The sequence below is a fragment of the Camellia sinensis genome, chromosome 9 (genome assembly GCF_055761805.1).
Source record: "Camellia sinensis isolate YWXY chromosome 9, ASM5576180v1, whole genome shotgun sequence".
Classification (NCBI taxonomy): domain Eukaryota; kingdom Viridiplantae; phylum Streptophyta; class Magnoliopsida; order Ericales; family Theaceae; genus Camellia; species Camellia sinensis.
Genome location: NC_138969.1, coordinates 160,907,334 through 160,927,491, shown reverse-complemented (window position 1 = coordinate 160,927,491; position 20,158 = coordinate 160,907,334). Strand labels below are relative to the sequence as shown.

General features: G+C 35.0%; 1 protein-coding gene across 1 annotated transcript; it reads right to left on the bottom strand.

Moving 5' to 3' along the window:
• Nucleotides 1-5,161: 5,161 nt before the first annotated feature.
• LOC114296238 (secretory carrier-associated membrane protein 2) lies at nucleotides 5,162-18,164 on the bottom strand. Its single transcript, XM_028240524.2, has 13 exons — nucleotides 17,840-18,164; nucleotides 16,655-16,714; nucleotides 14,703-14,801; nucleotides 14,529-14,591; nucleotides 13,089-13,122; nucleotides 11,613-11,735; nucleotides 10,921-10,983; nucleotides 10,714-10,807; nucleotides 9,164-9,209; nucleotides 9,009-9,076; nucleotides 6,426-6,474; nucleotides 6,246-6,311; nucleotides 5,162-5,595 (listed from the first exon to the last, which is right to left on the bottom strand). Exons 1-13 carry the CDS (start codon nucleotides 17,894-17,896, stop codon nucleotides 5,509-5,511), a joined length of 909 nt encoding a protein of 302 aa, XP_028096325.1. The 5' UTR covers nucleotides 17,897-18,164; the 3' UTR covers nucleotides 5,162-5,508.
• Between the last annotated feature and the right edge of the window lie 1,994 nt (nucleotides 18,165-20,158).

The window sequence follows — 20,158 nt, the reverse complement described above, 5'->3', positions numbered from 1 at the left end:
TCTGTATGCCAAAAAGATTTTTCATGCATTCATACATATACAAACAGTACAGAACAGTATACACAATATTTACAATCATTCAGACTAGGGACTCAACCCTATGTAACAGTACAGTAACACTCGGTCTATACAGAACAGTAAAACAGTACAGAAGGGGGAAAACAAACAAAACACCCCCAAGCCATAGCATGGCAACTCGGAACCTCGCAGTGAGGCACAAAGGCTGGCTTGACAAGACTGGAGTAACCCTGACGCCTCTAGCTGCGGTCTGGTGCCTGTACACCTACATATATATATGAGCAGTGAGCTAAAGCCCAGTGAATAACATAAAGCGTAAAGGGGTTTAGAATGAATGTCCTTACAGTAATGAAAACAGTTCACTTCAATCAGTATTTCAGTTGTTCAGTACAGTAAACAGTCATATGTGGTACATCCATTAGCATAACAGTAACAGTAGGTCTTAAAAGACCGAACAGTAATGATGGCCATCAGTCAGTAAACAGTAGTGGTTCCACGAGGGAACCGACAGAGATCTCTGTAACAGTAACAGTAACAGTAAACAGTAGGTGCTAAGGATGCCACAGTACAGTTCAGAAATAAAGGACATACATTCATTCAATTAACAGTAATCAGTTCAGAAAACAGTACAGTTCAGTTGTTCAGAAAATAATCATTCGTGAACATATCTTTACACAATCGTTACTCACAGAGTTCTGGGCTACAGTATGCCAGAGCGTGTCTCCCCAGTTGCCAACCCTACACAGTTCACAGGTTGAACACACACTAAGCTACACAGTTGGGAAATATCATAACTTAATCCCTAATTTGCCTAGGTGTGTTCTACAACGATATCCTCATCTAAATGTCTTAAACTAGGCCTAAGAATGCCTAGGATGGGATGAGGATGCAAAAATACACTTAGAAAACATTCCGCAAAGTTTGCTGAAACTAGGAGCCTCGCTCGAGCGAGACTTTCTTCGCTCGAGCGTAAGTCCAAAATCAAAGGCTTCGCTCGAGCGAGTAATCCTTCGCTCGAGCGGTCTGCAAAACAGTAAAAATACTGGATGCTGTGATTTTACGCGCGATGGTCGCTCGATGGTCGCTCGAGCGGAGCCCTGGACAAAGGTGCTCGCTCGAGCGGGGAACCCTTCGCTCGAGCGAGGAAGCCAAATCTGGAATTTCCAGATCTGCCTCCCAAGCTCAAACCAAGCATTCTACCACTCCAAACTCGACCTCTTGGGCCCAAATTCTGGAAAACATCACTAAATTCAATGTATAACAAGTTTCAAAGCTCAATTTATGAATTCAAGCCCCAAAGGTGAGTCAATTAGAACCATATTCAAACCCATTTTCAAAAATATGAAGAACATGCAAACATGCATGAATTCAAATCATTTCAAAGCTTCAATTGATGCTCTAAGGAGCCAATTGATCCAAAAACAAGTTGAAAACATGAACCATTACAAAATCATGAACATGCATGCATCATTTTACCATGAATTCAACTCAAACTTCTACATTACAACATGCATGCATGGATTATGCTCTATATCATCATGTATGAGCTAAAACATGGCTTAACTCTACAAATGAAGCATGAATCATGCAAGAACTAGCTCAAACACATCAATAAAGGTTGAGTTCTCTTACCTAGAGCCTCAATTACAAGTGTAGGACCACAAAGCAACAATCAACCTTCAATTCTCTAAGTTGTTTAAGCCAAATCTCAAGAACTACTCAAACCCTCACTCTCTCTTCCTCAAGGTCGGCTAGAACAAGAGATATGGCTGATGGAAATGTTTTTGGCTCAAGTATAATGAGCTCAAAGTGTAGAGATAGTGGCCCACTCAAGGGCAAAACGGTAATTAAGTCCAACTCTTTAATTAGCTTATTTTAATCTAATTTAATCATACCTAATCAGTTTTCAGATAAATATACCATAAAATCACATTAATTATGAGGGTCACGGAACATCAATCGGTTTCTAATTCGGCCGCCGATAAGGCCTTCAATTAGCAGTTTAAACATATAAGCATGAACAGATAATCATACAGGCAAACAGATAGAATGCAATTTAACTAACATATACTCAATCAATTCGGTTTCCAATTTCAGTCAGTCAGTTCAGTACTTTAATCAGTTCAATTATCAGTCAGTTATCAGTCATTATCAGTTCCGTTTAGCAGTAATCGGTGATTATCAGTAATCAATCAGTCCCTAATCAGTAAACAGTATGAGGGTTGTTACAGGTTAGGTGCTAGAAAGCGACTAGACTAAGATCTGTACGGTGTATCGAGTATGACATCACACTTTTGGAAGAGTTACTCCACCGTAACACGTATTCATACTATATGTGCTTATCGACCCGTTAGCGAGGTAAAAGAATCGATCCCTGTTTCTTCACTGTGTGAGTTCTAAAAGTCATTTTTTCTTAAATGACTCCACTTTGTGCCTTTTGTGACCTTTGACTATGTCATAAGATGAGGAGTTGATGTTCAGCTACTTTGGTATGTTGCCTGCGGTCATGTATGATTCGGCTTTAAGGGACATTACTGGAAAAGCGGTCAATTTCAAATTAAATGATATGAGGGTAAAGGGAAGATCATCTAGTTCTACATTTCTGCTCTATATTCACTGTCGACAACTCACATCGCTCTCTATGGGATGCTGATTGGGTGTGAATATAATGCGAGACCTAGGAGAGTCAAACATTCTCTTTAAGGGATTAGAGATGTTTTTTGGACCGATGTAGCTAGATGGGTCTGGGTACATGAGACACTATTTCTGTTCATTTTGGGTTGATGTCTCTATGCTGACTCATATTAAGCTTCTAGTATAAAGCTCCAACATGCAGGTGTTCTCAACGGTCGCACGGTGCATTGGCTAGTATGAGATTGTTCATTTTTTGGAGAGATTGAGATAGAGATGTGGCAGTGTCATGCCAACTTATGTGCGAGTGAAAGATGTTAGAAATTGGGTGCCCATGCGGCATGACCCTTTGAACCTTTTGAACCTTATCTATGTAAGTTTGAATTTGAATTCAAAACTTATTTGGATAACCACTCATGATATCTATATCTATCATATCAACTTATATGGATAAATGATATATTTATCCTACATATCTGATATGATATATGGGATATGGTATAATGAAAACAATGTATGTTTTTCCCATACTAACTCTCTTCCATTAAAACAACGATCAAGCTTTTTGTACTGTGACTTGTGTGGGTAATACTCATATTGTGGTATCACTCCACTGCTGGGTTCGTTGTTCGCATTCTTAAAGCATGTGATTTATCCACGAGATTCTTCGCTTCAAGTTCTATTAACTAAGGTATGATCTGAATGTTTTACCCGCTGCGTTATACTTTGATTTACAACTTACATGATGATTGAACTACAAAGTTTTGGGGAGAAACATATTCCTTAGCGTTAAATGAAATCATTTGTCTCCAAAATCTCTCATGTCCTATTGTGCTTTTACCTGCATAATCATTTGAGATTCTTGTATTTTGAAATTTTCACTACATCATAGAAGTGCATTGGTGACAAAACAGCAATACTAGGAACCTATAATATTTACCCCAAAAAAAATTTAAAAAAAATTAAAAGTCAAGAAAAAAAATCTTCATTGCAAAACCGATAAAAGATCGAATCGATTTAGTACAACAATATCACAATATCTCAAAAAGAGATAAACAACTTCCATAGAAAGAATTATCCAAGCTTTCATAAAGGAAGAGAAAAAGGCCTTCACAACGGAGGGAAACAAACATCTACAAAGGAAGGATTATTACATCAGCAAACTAAAAAATTAAGAAAACCAAACAAAAATAACCAGATCTAAGTCGTCGCCGATCTTATCTAGAACTCCATTGTTTTGCAGCCTTTAACTTGAAATCTGAATACTCTACCTCCGTTGATCAAAATAGAACATTGAGATTGAAATGATCGCCTAGCATAAAACAAATGTGTTATCAATGTTGGCTTTCGAATTATGAAAAGATCTTAAGCAAATCTTAAAGTTTTGGGTTCAAGAATGAAAAAGGTAAGATGGTGATAGTCGGACTGGTGAAACAAATGTTATATCTGGATTGAGAGGAGGATTGAATGGAGAGAGAGGGACAGAAGAGGGAGATTGCAGAGGTGGAGGAACCACCGCCATCTCTCTCTCCCTCTCCCTCTGCAAAAAATCTAAAGAGAAAAGTAATAGGAATTTATGTTTTTTTTTTTTTTGAACAAAGAGGAATTTATGGTTTAGGGATGGTAAAAATTAAGACAAGATAACCCTTCTTTTATACCATCCAACCTAATTAAATCTACACCATACATTGTAAATGTCTGAACTATTTTTTTTTAGTACCATAGCTTTTCTGGCTACAAAATAGTGGGATTTGAGGATGAAAACTCTATCCTAAAAACATGCTTTGTTCGTTTTTTGTGGTATGCTACCCGATCATTTTCTAACTTTTTACCCATGCTTGCTGGCTTTGTTCTCCACGTGCTCAACTTCAAAAGTGAACTGACATGTTCTCTGGCACTGCACCACCAAAAAAATTATAAGAACGCATATTTTGTGAGATTGCATCAATTAAGCAATGTTTTATGATACTTTGCAATATAAATTTCAATGTATAGGCAGCACTAATGTTCTGTTTGTTTCAGCATAACCTAATTTTTTAAAAATAATTTTTACATTTGATGACAGAAAACAAGTCAACAAAAATAATTTTCCTTCAGGAAAAACAAGTCAGGTGATAGAAAATACATATTTTACTTTAAAATATGAGAATCATTACACATTAATTTTGAAGTCACAATCAAATATAAAAAAAATAATATTGAGAGCATTTGACAGAATGTTTTTCTTAGAAAAATAATTTTTCACTCAAACAAACAGAGCACGAAGAAGGAACTCATGTCCTTGAGCATTGCATGCGAAAGGTGGATCAATTTCAATGCTAATCATCTGTTGCACCCAACTCGACTCTGAGATATAAATAAATAAATAAATAAGATTATACCCAGTACACAAAGTTCAAGATCATAGTAGGTCTTGTAGAGGTTAGCTGAAACTAGGAGTCCCCTGCAAACCAGTCGACACGGCGTAGTAGTCGATAACAACATGCAGTAGCAGCAATCAAAGTCAGTATTATGCAGTAGCAGCAATCAAAGTCAGTATATAGACCCAACGAAGCCAAATCAAATACAGGCACACCAGAATGTCAAATAACAGATTTACAGAGATAATACAGCATTTACGTTTTCTATATTTTCTACCTACTAACTGTCATTTCTCGTAAGTCTTCCAATAAAAGCCCCTAGTAAAACATACTAAACAACAACAACCAAAAAAAAAAAAAAAAAAGAGCACGCAAACTAACTATGGAACAAACGGAACAAATTGCTCGCTGTGGTATCCAGGTTTCTCTGTATCTGCTCTTTAGCGGTCGAAGTCCATCGAAGGCTGCTCTCTCTCTCTAACTCTCTGGTGGAGTGTTATCATAGTGCAGCTCTCATTGCTCCTCTTGCAGCCTCGCGCTTCATCTCTGCAGCTTTCCCGCTGCCTCGGAAATACATGTACACTTGCTGCATAATGGGCGAGAACACAAACAATATAAGGTATTGTTCACAGCTTAGGCCAAGTTTGACAAGTTGCCAAAAAGTCAAAAAATTACTCAAAAAGTTACTCAAAATGTTAAAAAGTTATCACTATTCACCAAAAGTCAAAAATTACGGCTGCACAATTCCCAATCCTAATTTTTTCCTATACACTAATTTATACAATTTTTTAATACACATTTTTCCATAAAAAATCAAAAAGTTAACCCAAACATTCAAATATTTTTCCTCAATTTTTTAGTCTAAAAGGACAAAAAGTACACTTATTTAGAACACCCCAAACAACCCTTGCTATTTTTTTGTTTCCAGAAAACATTAAACATGTTTATATTCTTTTTGGTAAAAATAAAAACAAAAATAAATAAAAAAATAAGTTGCCGTGGGTGGCCAGAGGGGGCAAGAAAAGAAAAAATGTACGAAATTTTTTTTTTCTAAAGTACAACCAACTTTTTTTTAGCTATAACAAGTCATTAAATTTTGTAAATTGTCTACAAATTTTTTAAAACAAAATAGACACAGAACAAACCAAGGGAAACAAAGTGATGCATGACCACAGTACACTTCAGAATTGTTTTGTGACTAGGCAAGATGAAATGAAGAGTTTTGAAGAATCAGACCTGAATAACCCAGATGCTGAGCACTGTTTCCATGCAGAAAAACCCAAATCCAATGAAGTAGAATATCTGGGCAAACGAAAATCAATTTAAACAATGAGATTAAAGAGAAATAATTGGGGGGGGGGGGGGGGGGGGGGGGGGGGGGGAATAGATAAATGGTGGTGCAGGAATCAAGCTTACCCCGACTATAACATGTGCACCGATGACATCTATTGCAGGCAGGATACCACTGTTCCAAAGGACCACAAAATTGAAATCATTAGCGTGTATTCACTAAATAATCAGTTAAATAAGAGACCAGAGCCTTAAAAGCAATCTAAATTTTAACAGTAAACACTGAATTCAAATCCTGGCTGCAACACAGGCGGATCGAAATCTCACAATGTATAGGACTTTGAATTCAATTAGCAAACACCACTTACACGTAAACAAGGTTTTAAAAAGCGGACGTAACGCCGTTACGTAACGGTTTTGGTGGTTACCGCCACCCGTTACGGCCGCTTTTGTAGTGTGATTGAGATTCACAGGTGTGTAGGCTGTAGCGGCTGCCGTAGCGGTCATAATGGTGTCGTAACAGCCGTAACGGTTCCAAACTGTTTCTTTCGAAAAAACACACAAAAAAAAGCTGAAAGTGGGAGAAGAAGGATACAGAGAAGATGGAAGATGGAAGATAAAGAGAGAAAATGGAGGAGCAAGAGATAGAGAGAGAGAGAGACAGAGAAGAGGGAAGATGAAAAACATGTTATTGATTTGTTGAAACTATAAGACCTATGTTATTTTATTCAGCTGCTATCACTAAATCATTTTGTTTGTGTGTGTCTATCTATATATTGTTTGAAAATAATAATAATAATAATAATAATAATAATAATAAGTGTGGTCATTATCTATTTGGCTTGGTTAAAATATGTATATATATATAATAGTTAGTGATTGATTTTTTATAAAATATAAAGTCATTAATTATTAAAATAAAATGTAAAAAACTCAGTTTATAGTGATTTAAAAATATGAAATATATTAGATCATACTTAAAAATTTACAAAAATTGATCAATATTTATTTTTTACCCAATAAATATGATCATGAAAAAAAAATATGCGTATCGGTAAGTTTTTTTCAAATTGTGCGAAAAATAAAAAAATTCACGGTTCCGGTCACCGCAACCATTACCCTACGGCCTTTACATCCCGCAACCGCAACCGCGTCACCGCCACCGTTACGGCGACCGCAACTGCTTTTCAGAACCTTACACGTAAAAGACAATCCTTCCCACCTACCTCCCCTCCGCAAAAACAGACCAGAAAAGAGAAATTATGTCCACACTCAATTATATCTTTAATATAAAAGATGGGACAAAAAGCAGGGCACTTTTGAAATTTCACAATGTATAGCACGCATGGCTTTGTATAATTATGTTTATGATCACTTTGAGTCATGTTTTCATGTACTTGGTGCTAGATGGATTTTATTAGGGTTTAGTTATCAGGATATTTTGATAATTTAACAAATTGCAAGAGTTTCTTCTTCCCTCACAACTTTTATTCTCAGTTTAGTGCTTACAGGACCCAATAAGTGGGTGGTTTAGTAACTCTTTGGCTTTTTGAGAAAAAAACATTTGCTAAAAAAGCAAATGCATTTGGCAAACTACTAAAAAAATGTTTTGTTAGTGACTTATTTCTATAAAAGCGGCTACAAAAAAAAGTTGGGCCTTTTCTAGTTTGTCATCTAAAAATGCATTTTCCAAATTGTTTGGTTGAGTTTTCAGGTCAAGTTTGGCAATCCTAAAAAAAGTCAAAAAGTTAAAAAGTTATCACTATTTAGCAAAAATCAAAAATTACGACTGCACAACTCTCAATCCTAATTTTCCTCTACACACTAATTTATAGAATTTTTTAATGCACATTTTTCCATAAAAAGTCAAAAAATTAACCCAAACATTAATATTTTTTTCCTCAATTTTTTAGTCCAAAAAGACAAAAAGTGCACTTATTTAGGACACCCCAAACAACCCCTCAAAATCTATTTTCGGGTTATATTTTTTATAACAAAAAATGAATTTAGTTTGATAAATAAAAAAATAAAAATAAAAAACACCAAAAAATTATTTTCACCCCAAACAAGAGAAAACCATATGAAAATGATGTGTTTTTTTTGTTTTTTTTTCTTTTCACCAAACTTTAGTTTTTACTCTTTTTTTTTTTTTTTCAAATAGGATAAATTTTGAAAACTCAACCAAACAAGGTGACATAATTTTTTTTTTTTTTTTTTTTTTGGAGGGGGGGGGGGGGTTCTAAAAAAACAAAAAGTTGGTAAAAAATTGTTTGCCAAACAGGTCCCAAGTGCCCTTTTCATCCTCAAACCTACCTGATCATGCCCAAATCAACCCTAAACCCTTCCTTCACCTATAGGCCATCCATTAAACCATTAAAGCACTACAATAGTTGTCATCCAAGCCATTTCTAGTCACTATTTACGAAATCCTGTAACTTGCAACTTTAAAAATCAAGCCAAAACTCATCTTCCATCTATAAAACCTAAAAAAGCCGCCTTCTATATCATGAATCCTAACGCTAATAACTTTCAAAGAGCCATAACCCACCACAATTCACTCATGGGCAGCCTACGGCTTAGTTCCCTAATTTGTCCTAGATCAATCTACTTCAAAACAACTGGGTTATCAAGAAAGCCCAAATGACTGGCAAAGAAACTACACGAAGTATGATTTCATATTAGAGAAGGAAAAAATTTAAGAGAACTTACGTGAGAGATTTCCCCCTGAAAATTATAGGAGGCGCAACCGCAGAAAAAATGCAGAATAAGATGTGAAGCTGCATGCAGTGGCAAAAAAATAAGGCATCCTTTAGGACAAGTTAAAGTAGACATAGCAGATCCAAATTAAAATACTGAAAGCTTACTGCATAGAAAAGGAAAAACCACCCAAACTTCATAGCGCTTTCAGTCCTGTAACAAAGGTTCTGATGTTAACTAAAATCACTATACTGTCAAGTATAATAACTGATTCATGTGCAGGTTAGAACCACAAAATGCAGTTGTAAGCAAGATCCATGACATGTAAAAGCTCCAATATGGTAATAATCATTTAATAAAAGCAAAACAAAACATTATTGACAGCAATAATCTATGTTTCATGGACTCTTCCAAATTTATGAAATAACTGTGTTGGAAACTTCATACTTGGATAAGGGTATGAATATGTGTCCAATATGCCTAGTTGGACATGAACCCAACATGCATATATAAGCAGTTGAGTTTACTATATAACTGTGCATGAGATATAGATTTTATACAAAAAATTCTCTATTTTAGTTTGTATTTTATCCTTAATATAAGAGTACATGAGAAATACGAAATCTAGTCGTGTCCTAGTGTCTTTGATATGAGAATTAGATGAATCTGACCCAGTCACATACCCATACTCGACACTCTAATATGAGTCCATGTATCACAAGTTATAATGATAATAATGACAATTACATCTTTGCAAGTTCTAGAATCTATTCAAGACTCTTCCTGAAACTACAAGCCATTCATGCATCCAAGTTAACTTGATTCACAACTAGATAAAAAATATATACGCATTGGTTGGGTTTCACCCCTACCCGTTTATTATGTTTGCAGCTTGGCCACTTCATGGATCTCCCTTACGGTCAAAAAGCTATGAAGCATGGACACCTCTTCAAAGGATCGGACATGGACACACGTCGGACACGGATCGGACATGGACACACGGATCGGACATGGACACACGTCGGACACGTGTCAGACACTCTATGGGAGGTGTCCCTCTTTTTTTTGAATTTTTTGCAGTCGGACACGTTTGGTACATGCCTGGACACATTCGGGACACGATTATGAACAAAAACCCTAGCCTGTTGATCGACAAAGAGAGAAGAAAAAAAAGGTGAAGAAAAACCTGAACATGTTGAAACTCAAGAGGGTGAAATTAAAGACCTAGATCGAGGTATGTCCTTCTTTGCTTCGTTTTTCTTTTTCTTACATAATTTCGAAGGTCGTCTCTCTCTCTCTCTCTCTCTCTCTCTCTCTCTCTCCCTTTTTATATATTTATTTCCTTTTCTTCTCATGAAAGACTCTTTTTATTTATTTTTTTCTTTTTCTTCTCACGAAAGATTGAAAATACTTTTTTTTTAATAACAAAAACCGTACTCTTTTTTATTTATTTATACCTGAGACCCTCTTTTTTCCCTCTTTTTATTTTTTCTATTTTTTATTTTTTATTTTTTTTTCAATTTTATACATATAATAAATAAATAATATTATATATTGAACGTATCCCCAATGTGTCGTGTCTCCCATTTTTTGAAAATTTACATGTCCACGTATCTGTGTCCGTGTCCGTGCTTCATAGTCAAAAAGATTCAGATAGGACAAATCTGCTCAATAATGGAGTTACAAATTAAATTCATGAAGAATATAAAAGTAGTACCTCGAGGCACGATAGAGTGGGCGATACCACAACACATACGCTAGTGGAACCCCTGATACGAAGTATATAACAGCAAGAAACCAGATTTTTACATCTACAGCAAGACAAGTAAGATCATGTTTAGAACATCATATCTGTTTAATTATAGCAAAGGAAGAGCATAAGAAACAAAGGCTCATAATAGAACAAAATTCTTTTGGGACTAACCTCCCAATTTAATCCATGCTGCAGTAACAGCTACAAGATTCCATAGAAGACACACTATCAATCCTGCATCAGCATTTGTATACCATGAATGTGGGCTTGTCTTCAACAACTCATTAAAGAAGGCTTTAGATACATAAAGAGCAATAGGATCATTACAACATGCATAAGCAATCAACTTAATCTATCTTATAAATGCAATATTGTGCTCCCAGATGGCCTCATTTCTATTACTGACGTTACAATAAAGGCAATACCCTTCCCAAACCCACTCACTATATTAAGACAACAATGTTTGACGGATGGAACCACAAGAGTTGGTCCTAACGGTCATGTAACGGCTCGGCTATGAATTTTTTTGTATCCAATACTATCAAACGCTAACAGAACCCCAAGATTCTGTTCCACAATGGCTGCTTTTTAAAAACCATGAGTTCTGTAATGACTAAAGTCTTTGTATACGTGTTTGCACACCATTTGGTTAATTTTCTTTATTTATCAAAAAATTGTCTCAAACGATCATCAATGTTTCAAAGAACAAAAAGCCACAGCATCATGCTCACAAACTTAACCTATTTCTGCATATCCAATGTTTACAAGTACACAAATTTACATGCCATAATATTCCAACATCTAATAAATGAGAAAAACATTGAAGTTTCCGTAAGAACAAAAAAAGGTGACTGTTGACATACCCAAAAAAGTTGTAAATGCAACATACTGCAACCTCTGTAGATGAATTGGAATTTCATTAGCGATGTCATGATGGATGATTGGGAGAAATGGAGGCCAATTTTTGTCTTCAACAACAATACCAGCTGCAAAGCAAAAGAAGGCAAATTATAAATTTTCAGACAGAATTATAGGATTTTAAGATGCCAAGGAAATTTAATTTATTCATAGTATTTGTACATAGCATAATAATGCATTAGTTGATTTGGGTTCAAGGAGAAGTGACCATGGACCGAGGAAACATAACTCAATTTGAGCACCTTATTGAATATGCATTCACGATTCACACAAAAGCCCAATTGGTTTGGGATCGGTATAGCGGGCACCGGTCCAGTGGCCTACCCAGCCCGTATTTTTAAAGAGTTTTAAAGTGATATTGAAGTTGGGATAAAATAAAATAGAACGTTAGGTCCGATGTCGGGCCAGACCTGACTTGGACATTAGATTTCTTTGTTTTTTCTAACTTAAACCCGCCAAACTCAGACTGGATTTGTCTGGTCGATGCCCACCCCTAATTCAATGTAGATGTAAACATGAGAGGAAGAAACGCCTAATTTGTATATACTAGTGGGCAAAATTTCCAAACCAAAACCATTCAATCCTTGTGTTTTGCATTATCAATACTTTATGCAATTAAACATTTCTCAGTCTTTCTTTCTTATAAAAATTTAAGTCCAAATATTCAAATGGACAAAAAGAGATGAAAATAAAGAAGTATGAATTTATAGTTATTTATATAAATTATGTTATAAACAAACGCAATACTTAAAAATTAAATCATTGGAAATCTGAGTTGCATTCCTAATCAAAGATCTTTTGAGATTGTGGTCACCTTTGATTAGAGTTGGACCCTTCTAACTCTCTCTTGATGTTAAAAGAACAACAAACCTAATCATCTGTGTCGATTCAACTTTGTTTTCTGCCATTTTGACGTGAAAAATGATAGATATGATGTATTGAGAGGAAAAAGGTAAAATAAAGAGAGAGAAGAGAGAGAGTCGGTAACACAACCATTAGATTAAAGCAATCCTTGCCATTGTAACAAGAAAAGGAATATAAATATCTTGGTTTGGTTGTATTAGGTGGTTTCCAACAATGGGAAGCAGAGTGAAGATTTCACCCAAACCAAACCCAACAAAAATAGTACAAAAGGGAAAAAAAAAGGAAAAAAATAGATTGTTGTGAAGAAGATGGGATAATGACCATGATTAGAAAGATAAACAAGAAACAAGAAACAAGCACATAAATTAAACTGAAATGCCTGCAAATTTGTATAAAAATCCTGTCAGAAAACAATGAACTCTTCACATTTCATGTAAAACACACTGGAAAAATTGATCCCTGTACGTGTCTAAATGCCACGAGTATTTGACCTTAATATATAACGGGCAAAGTAGGTGCAAAAAAAAAGGGGACAAAGAATCAAGAGAGAAATTCACCTCGAGCTGCCGCATCTTCTCTCCTCTTTACTTCCTGCATAGCTCAATAAAACAATGATAAGAATGGCATTTATCTAATAAGCCATGAAAGTTGCTAATATACATAAATAATTCATATAAAATGGACACTTCAACTGAATAGTTCCAAGATATATTTCTGGATGGCAACCCTTATGACACCATTGAACTTATTGGGAGATTAATGGCTTGGTCACTCTATATCACTCTAAGGCACACAACTACTTCCCCATTACAAAAATAAATATACAGGCAGTTAAATGAAAAACATATTAAGCCTCGATTGGGAACAAGCTATTTTAGTAATTTTTTGGTTTTTTACGAAAAAATGTGCAAAAAGTAGAGAAAAGAAAATCTTTGACTTTTTTGTATAGGTTGTCAACTTTTTGATTTTTTTAGTAGCTTTTTGACTTCTAGGCTAAAACAAGCACATGCCAAATGAGGCCTAAGATGAAAAAATAGACAAATTCTTGCAAAAATGATACAAGCAAATGCCAGTTAAACATCTTCATGAAAATAAAAAGAAAAGAAAGAAACGAAGAAATTTTTGGACTCATGCATATCTGATCATGGTATACCGTATTAGACAATAACTCGTGATAAACATCAGATGAGAGCTGATAATTTGACCCCCCTCAGAGTTCATAGAAATTAGAATATATGCAATTATGATCATTCTTATTAGTTTCTCATAGTCATGCATGACAGTCCTGATTGAACTTCCACTATAACATGCATGATTGACCTGTACTCAGCGGCAACAACCCCAAAACAGCATGGTGAATTCTAGTGCTAAATTATGTTACATGCACTCAGATACGAGTGTCAGGTACGAATGCATAATTAGAGATCAGGCACATCAAATCTCAAATTTAAGGATACACAGACTAGGCGAAAAATAGCAATAATTTTATATTTTTAATTTGTCATGTGAAATAAAATGGTGCTATATATAACATACAATGTCAAAAAGGTATCATATAGTAATTATATAACAATATATACATATAAGATAGCGTTAAATACAAATATATAAGAAGTGTCCGATGGTAAGTATCGGACACATATCCCACACACTCATCCTATTTGATTTATTTTGAAGAGTCCATATAAAATATGTGCTACAAATAGTAGAAAGGGTTTTAAAAATGAGAAATTACAAATCAGTGTAGATGACCAAAACTAATTACAAACACATGGGACGTGCAACTTTTTCTGTGCAACAAAACCACAGCCATGTAGAACAAAAAAGCAACTTTTCTGTGCAACTTTTCCCACTTCCCATTGTCTTGTAATTTCCCCTTGAAAAAATGGCAAGCCATGTAGAACAAAAAAGCGGAAAACAAAAAATGCAGCAAGGTAGGTCTACATATCTAAAGAAGTGTTCATATATTTGCAAAGTTGCGATTTCCATCAGAGTACCTGCTCCCTCTTTCTCAATTCAGACTCCTTAGCTTGCAGCTCCCTCTCTTTCTTTTTCAAATCCTAAATTAAAAATAATGATAAAAATCAATTAGAATGAAAGAATGCATATGAAGAAATAGAAATACCTAATGTATATTTAGCATCTTCATCAATTGCAAAACTTGCACCTACCGCAGCTGAATCAAGAGGAATATCAACTGGGGCACTTCGGTCATAGTTGTTGAAATCTGCAGGTTCAGGAGGAAGAGGGGAAAGCCTCGAGTTTGGATTCTGGAAATCCCAGCAAGAGATTTTAAAGAAAATGTGAGAATCCAACAAGGACACAAGCAAGTTTTAAGAAACCAAACCAGTCAGTGTTACCACATATATTAAAAGATGTGTGAACAAATGCTCATACAACATGCATAAAAAATTATAGAAGTAAGTTAATCAAGAAAACTAATCACATTGGATTAAAAACATGCATAGCTGCAGGACATTATGACAAAGATGGAACAGTGTAAAAGTATGCCACTTCAGCAACTACACAAACACATGCATAGTTTTCTGTGTAACTTCGTAAAGAAACAAAAGCGTGTGATCCTCTGCAAGTCAGGTTTCAAACCTGCCTCCTGAATTGAACTGAACTTTTTAATTTAGTATGGCTATCAAGAAAGTAGGAATTGCATTTACCAAAAAAATGTAGGAATGGCAGAGAAAGAGATGCACTCTTAAGACACAGGATCCAAATTATTTTCAATAAAAGAACCCTTCCCTAAATATCATGAGCAGGTAAACCAGGCCCAATTGTGAGTGCATAGAAAATAAAAAAATGTCAATACACACACTCGTACATGTTAAACTCATCAAAGAATAAAATGATATAACTTTTGCCTCCTGGACAGAAGGTTCATGATAGTAATAACAGGAATAGATACTGAACATAGTGTGGTCAATTATTAAAAAATGTCAATTACTCATACCAGGCCCAATTGTGAGTGCATGGAAAATAAAAAAATGTCAATACACGCACTCATACATGTTAAAGTCATCAAAGAATAAAATGATACAACTTCTGCCTCTGGACAGAAGGTTCATGATAGTGATAACAGGAATAGATACTGACTATAGTGTTGTCAATTATTAGAATATTTTGGCCAATATAAGTAATTGAGGTATTTGTTCATTCACCTAGAAATTGATGGGAAGTGAAAATAAAGACATGATTTGCTAATGCATGTCAAAAAATATAACGTCACCAGCAGGATCAAAAGATTCCGAAGCAGCAAAAAAATTGCGGCCCAACACACTTGTACCACATTTCAAGGCTATAAGCTTCATGTCCATTCACAGAAACCTTTAATAATGCAACAATTACTCCAAATAATACTGCAAGAGATCATCAAAATGAAGCAATAGTAACAAAGCCAGTTAAGGCTGTAAGCAGAAGGAAGGGGAGCTTTTTTTGGATGCTGCTTACAAGCTTCAATGTCATCAATGGTATCTTTGCTCTGGTAGAAATGATTAGATTTTCACAAGCTATCCATGTTTTGTTTGGATGAGAATCCGTTATTTATAGATTATGTAGAGGCGCTTCTACAAAGTCGTGCCTCTTACTAAATGGCAGTTAGTGACAGATCACTGGTTGTTAACAGTTACTATCAGTAATTGTAAATGACAATTACACTATTTAAAATGGAAAAAATGTAGTGTATATAACCCACACTTAGACATCAGCATGACACCACACGATCAGGATCATATACAAGCACCACAAGCCATGTGTCCAAGTGCCAAGTGCACACTCAATTTGGGACAACATTTTCAGTTTTAAGGAAGGGATTCTCTTCTTTCTTCATTACAACCTACTCATATATATATATATATGCAAACCAATACATAACACATACTTCCCTCTATTCCAAGGAAACTAAATCGTGAAAGCACATAAAATAGCAAACTATTCTACACATACATGCTAGCCTCAAAAGAAAAAGCATAAGGTTCCAACAAAGAGCAACCAACAAGTAATGCTCATCAAATATCTGTATTTCATCATATATATAATAATAATTATTATTATATAAAAACTCAATTTCTATGACAATTTTAAAGGAGAAAACGAAAAAGAAAAATTAACTTACTGTTGTATAAAATGCACCTCCACCATAGTTGGATTGCCCCGCTGGCTTTACCTTTTGGTCCTGGTAGTAAAATGATATTGACAAGGGAAGTTGAATAATAGTAATTATTGATAGTAAGCTGATATTAAAAAGCTATTGAAGTATCTCCACATATATCAATCAACTTCAAGTACCAATCATAGCAACAAAAGTGTCGCAAAAAATATATTCCATATAGAATGCACGTACAAATGAATCACATTTTCATCCCGGACTACCTAGCTAGCACCGAGCACAAATATGCAACCAAATGAGTGCATCATCCAAAAGGGTTTGCTATTATTGTATTATCAGTTCAAGCAACTTGTTTGCAATTAAACCATAAAATCCTCATATGGTTGAAACAATTCCAAAATCATTTTGGACATATCATACAAAGGACTATATTTGTTTACCGGTTTGGGGAGGGAGATTGGATTGTTAACCCATGGTCCCAATCAAAACCATGTTTAGTTGAGACAATATGACATGGAGATGAGAGTTGAAAGGGTGGAATCAGCATTCCCATGTCAGGTTTGGGATCTCACATGATTAGATGGCTAAAGACCATTTTACCCTCATTTTACAAAAACAACAAAATAAATTTTATATAATGATGGTTTTTCTACATAAATTCATTAATTCAATCCCAACCAACTAATACCACAACTCTATTGCACAAACAAATAAACAATTTATCCAACAACTCCAACCTAACAGCACAAAACTAGTAATCCCCTCGCTCAACCCCCACCACACTAACAATCCCACTTCACCTAATCCAACAATAAAATTTGGAAATAACTGTGCAGTGTAATTCACTGAAAAATAAAAATTATTGCTAAAGCAATCAGTTAGTATGAAACAAGCAAATGCATCAACAATAGCTATATCACAATATTGACTGATCGTATAAACACATGTACATATAAAGGGTAGGTAGAATTTCAAAATTTATGATGAGTTCATCGGTGAGACGAGAGACCAAAGTCCAGTCGACGAGATCTAAATGCTCAGACAACGAATTCACTTGAAAAGCTACAGCGATCATGTAGTCAAAACAAATTGACCAATCAAAGACTGAACAGAAAGCCCTAGAACTCTCTAAAATTCTTCACACAGAGAGAGAGAGAGAGAGTGAGAGAGAGAGAGAGAGAGAGAGCTTACAGCAAAGGGATTAACTTCATCTTCGTCGAAGGGGTTGCGATCGAAACGGCCGGCCATGAGTGAGGTTGAGTTGCACAGAGAGAGAGAGAGAGAGATCTGAAATGTGGAAGAGGGTTGAGAAAAGCTTAGAGAAGAAGGAAATTCAAAACAGGAAAAGAAAAAGAGGATTTGTTCGAGAGAGGTTTGTTTGGTCAGGTGATGAGCTTTGGAATAGACGACTTTTGTTTCTTTGGTAACTTCTCTCTCTCCTAATTAAAATTGTAAAAAATAAAATAAAATAAAGTAAGAAATTGGGAGGAAACAAACAGGACAGCCGAGGTAGGACTGGCATTCGGTTTGACCTTCGATAAAACTTATAAAAATTAAAATAATTTATTTTTATTTTTTTTCATGATAATATATTAGCAGATGACACACATATCACGTATGTAAATTAAATAAATAAAAATAAAATAACATATTTAATATATATTGGTCTAACCTCATTTTTCTTGTTAAATTTGTGATCTTAAATTAAGGGGTTGTTTGGAATATTTTAAAGAATTGTACTTTTTAACTTTTTATAAAATATGAATTGAGTTTGAAGTGGTGCAGTAGAGAGGTGATGTGACTTAAATAAGATAATAACTTTTTAACTTTTTTATGACACCCCAAACAAGGCCTAAGTCTCATCCCATTTTGTTATTTAACTTTTGTTTTTTTAATATAGATAATTAGACACTTGATATAAAAAAGGACAAAGTTTCAAGACACCAATATAGGTGCTCACATATATAATAACTAGCCGTTGGTACACCTATGCATATGTAATAAGTAAAATAAAATAGAATATTTGTTAGGACTTTTCTCATGTGTGCCTTGCATATGGTATGCAAGGCACTTATCCCCTTCCATTTTGCATTTACACATTTATATGTATTGGGTTATATCAAAATATTTGGAAACATACACATTGGTGACCTGCTAAGCAGGTCACTTTCCAGGTAAATTAATAAAATAATATATTATATGACTAAAGGTGTAAATGGTCACAAGAAAAGTATAAGTTTTCAAGAAAGGCGTAAGGAATTTCAGAAAAGGCGTAACTGATTACTGAAAAGTATAAAGAAAGTATAAATCATTTACACCTTTTATGAACACTTACTCCTTTTGTGTAAGAATTTTTGGCATAAGATTTATACTCTTTGCTTCGAACATACACCTTTTGTGGAAACCCAAGTTAAAGCTTTTCGGAAGTCACTTATACCTTTTGTGAAAAAATAAATTCATCAAATTTACACCTTTTGCTTCAGCTTATACCTTTTCGTGGAACTGCTTATCTTTTTTTTGAAAAGTTACTCCTTTTGTGAAATAATTTTTCTCATAAGATTTATACTTTCTTTTTCTTCAAACTTACTCCTGTTGTGAAAGAGTATATAACCATAAAAGTATAAGTGTTATGCCAAAAATTCTTACACAAAAGGAGTAACTTTTCAAAATATATATAAGCACTTCCACGAAAAGGTATAAGGTTAAGAAAAAGGTGTAAATTTGATGAATTTTTTTTTCCACAAAAGGTATAAGTGACATCCGAAATAGGTTTAAATTGGCCTTTCACAAAAGGTGTAAGTTCGAAGAAAAAGTATAAATCTCATGCCAACAATTCTTACACAAAAGCAGTAACTTTTCAAAAATGGTGTAAATATTTTCACGAAAAGTATGACGGAGTAACATTTCAAAGCGTTGATAACCAGAAAAGGAGTAACAAGGGGTTCATTTCAAAATGTTCGTAAACACATAAGGAGTAACATATGTTCATCTGAAAGTAGTAAACACAGAAGGAGTAACATTTCGAAGTGTTCATAAACCCAATTGAGACAACCACTGAACAAATCAAAGGGTCGTGACCCCCGCTGACCACCCAAGCGTCGGTGGGCTCCGGTGCTCACAGCCTTCTGAGATCGGCACCTCCACTGGCACCGCCACCGCAAATCAAAGGTTTTTTGAAAGATTGGCTATCGATCTTGGTCTCTCTGTGTCGATGTCGGTCTCTCTCTGTCGATCCCTGTTTATCTCGGTCTGTCTCCAGCGATCTTGGTATGTCGGTGTCCATGTGGGTCTCTTCTCTGTCGATCTCTGTCGATTTCGGTCCCTCTGTCGATCAGTGTCCATCTAGGTCTCTATGTCTGTGGATCTCAGTCTATCTCTCTCTCTCTTTATCTCTCTGTCCGTTGCTCTATACTAAAAACGGTATCTATATCTGTCGATAACAGTCTGTCGATCAGTTATACCTTTTGTGGAAAAATAAATTCATCCAATTTACACCTTTTCCCTAAGCTT

Excerpts from the sequence above, each read along its gene's own strand:
- LOC114296238 (XM_028240524.2), bottom strand. The coding sequence starts at position 17,896 with ATGGCCGGCCGTTTCGATCGCAACCCCTTCGACGAAGATGAAGTTAAT. Across the intron at positions 10,808-10,920 it reads AGCATGGATTAAATTGGGAG|ATGTAAAAATCTGGTTTCTT; the intron begins GTTAGTCCCAAA and ends GTCTTGCTGTAG. Across the intron at positions 9,210-10,713 it reads CCACTCTATCGTGCCTCGAG|GACTGAAAGCGCTATGAAGT; the intron begins GTACTACTTTTA and ends CCTTTGTTACAG.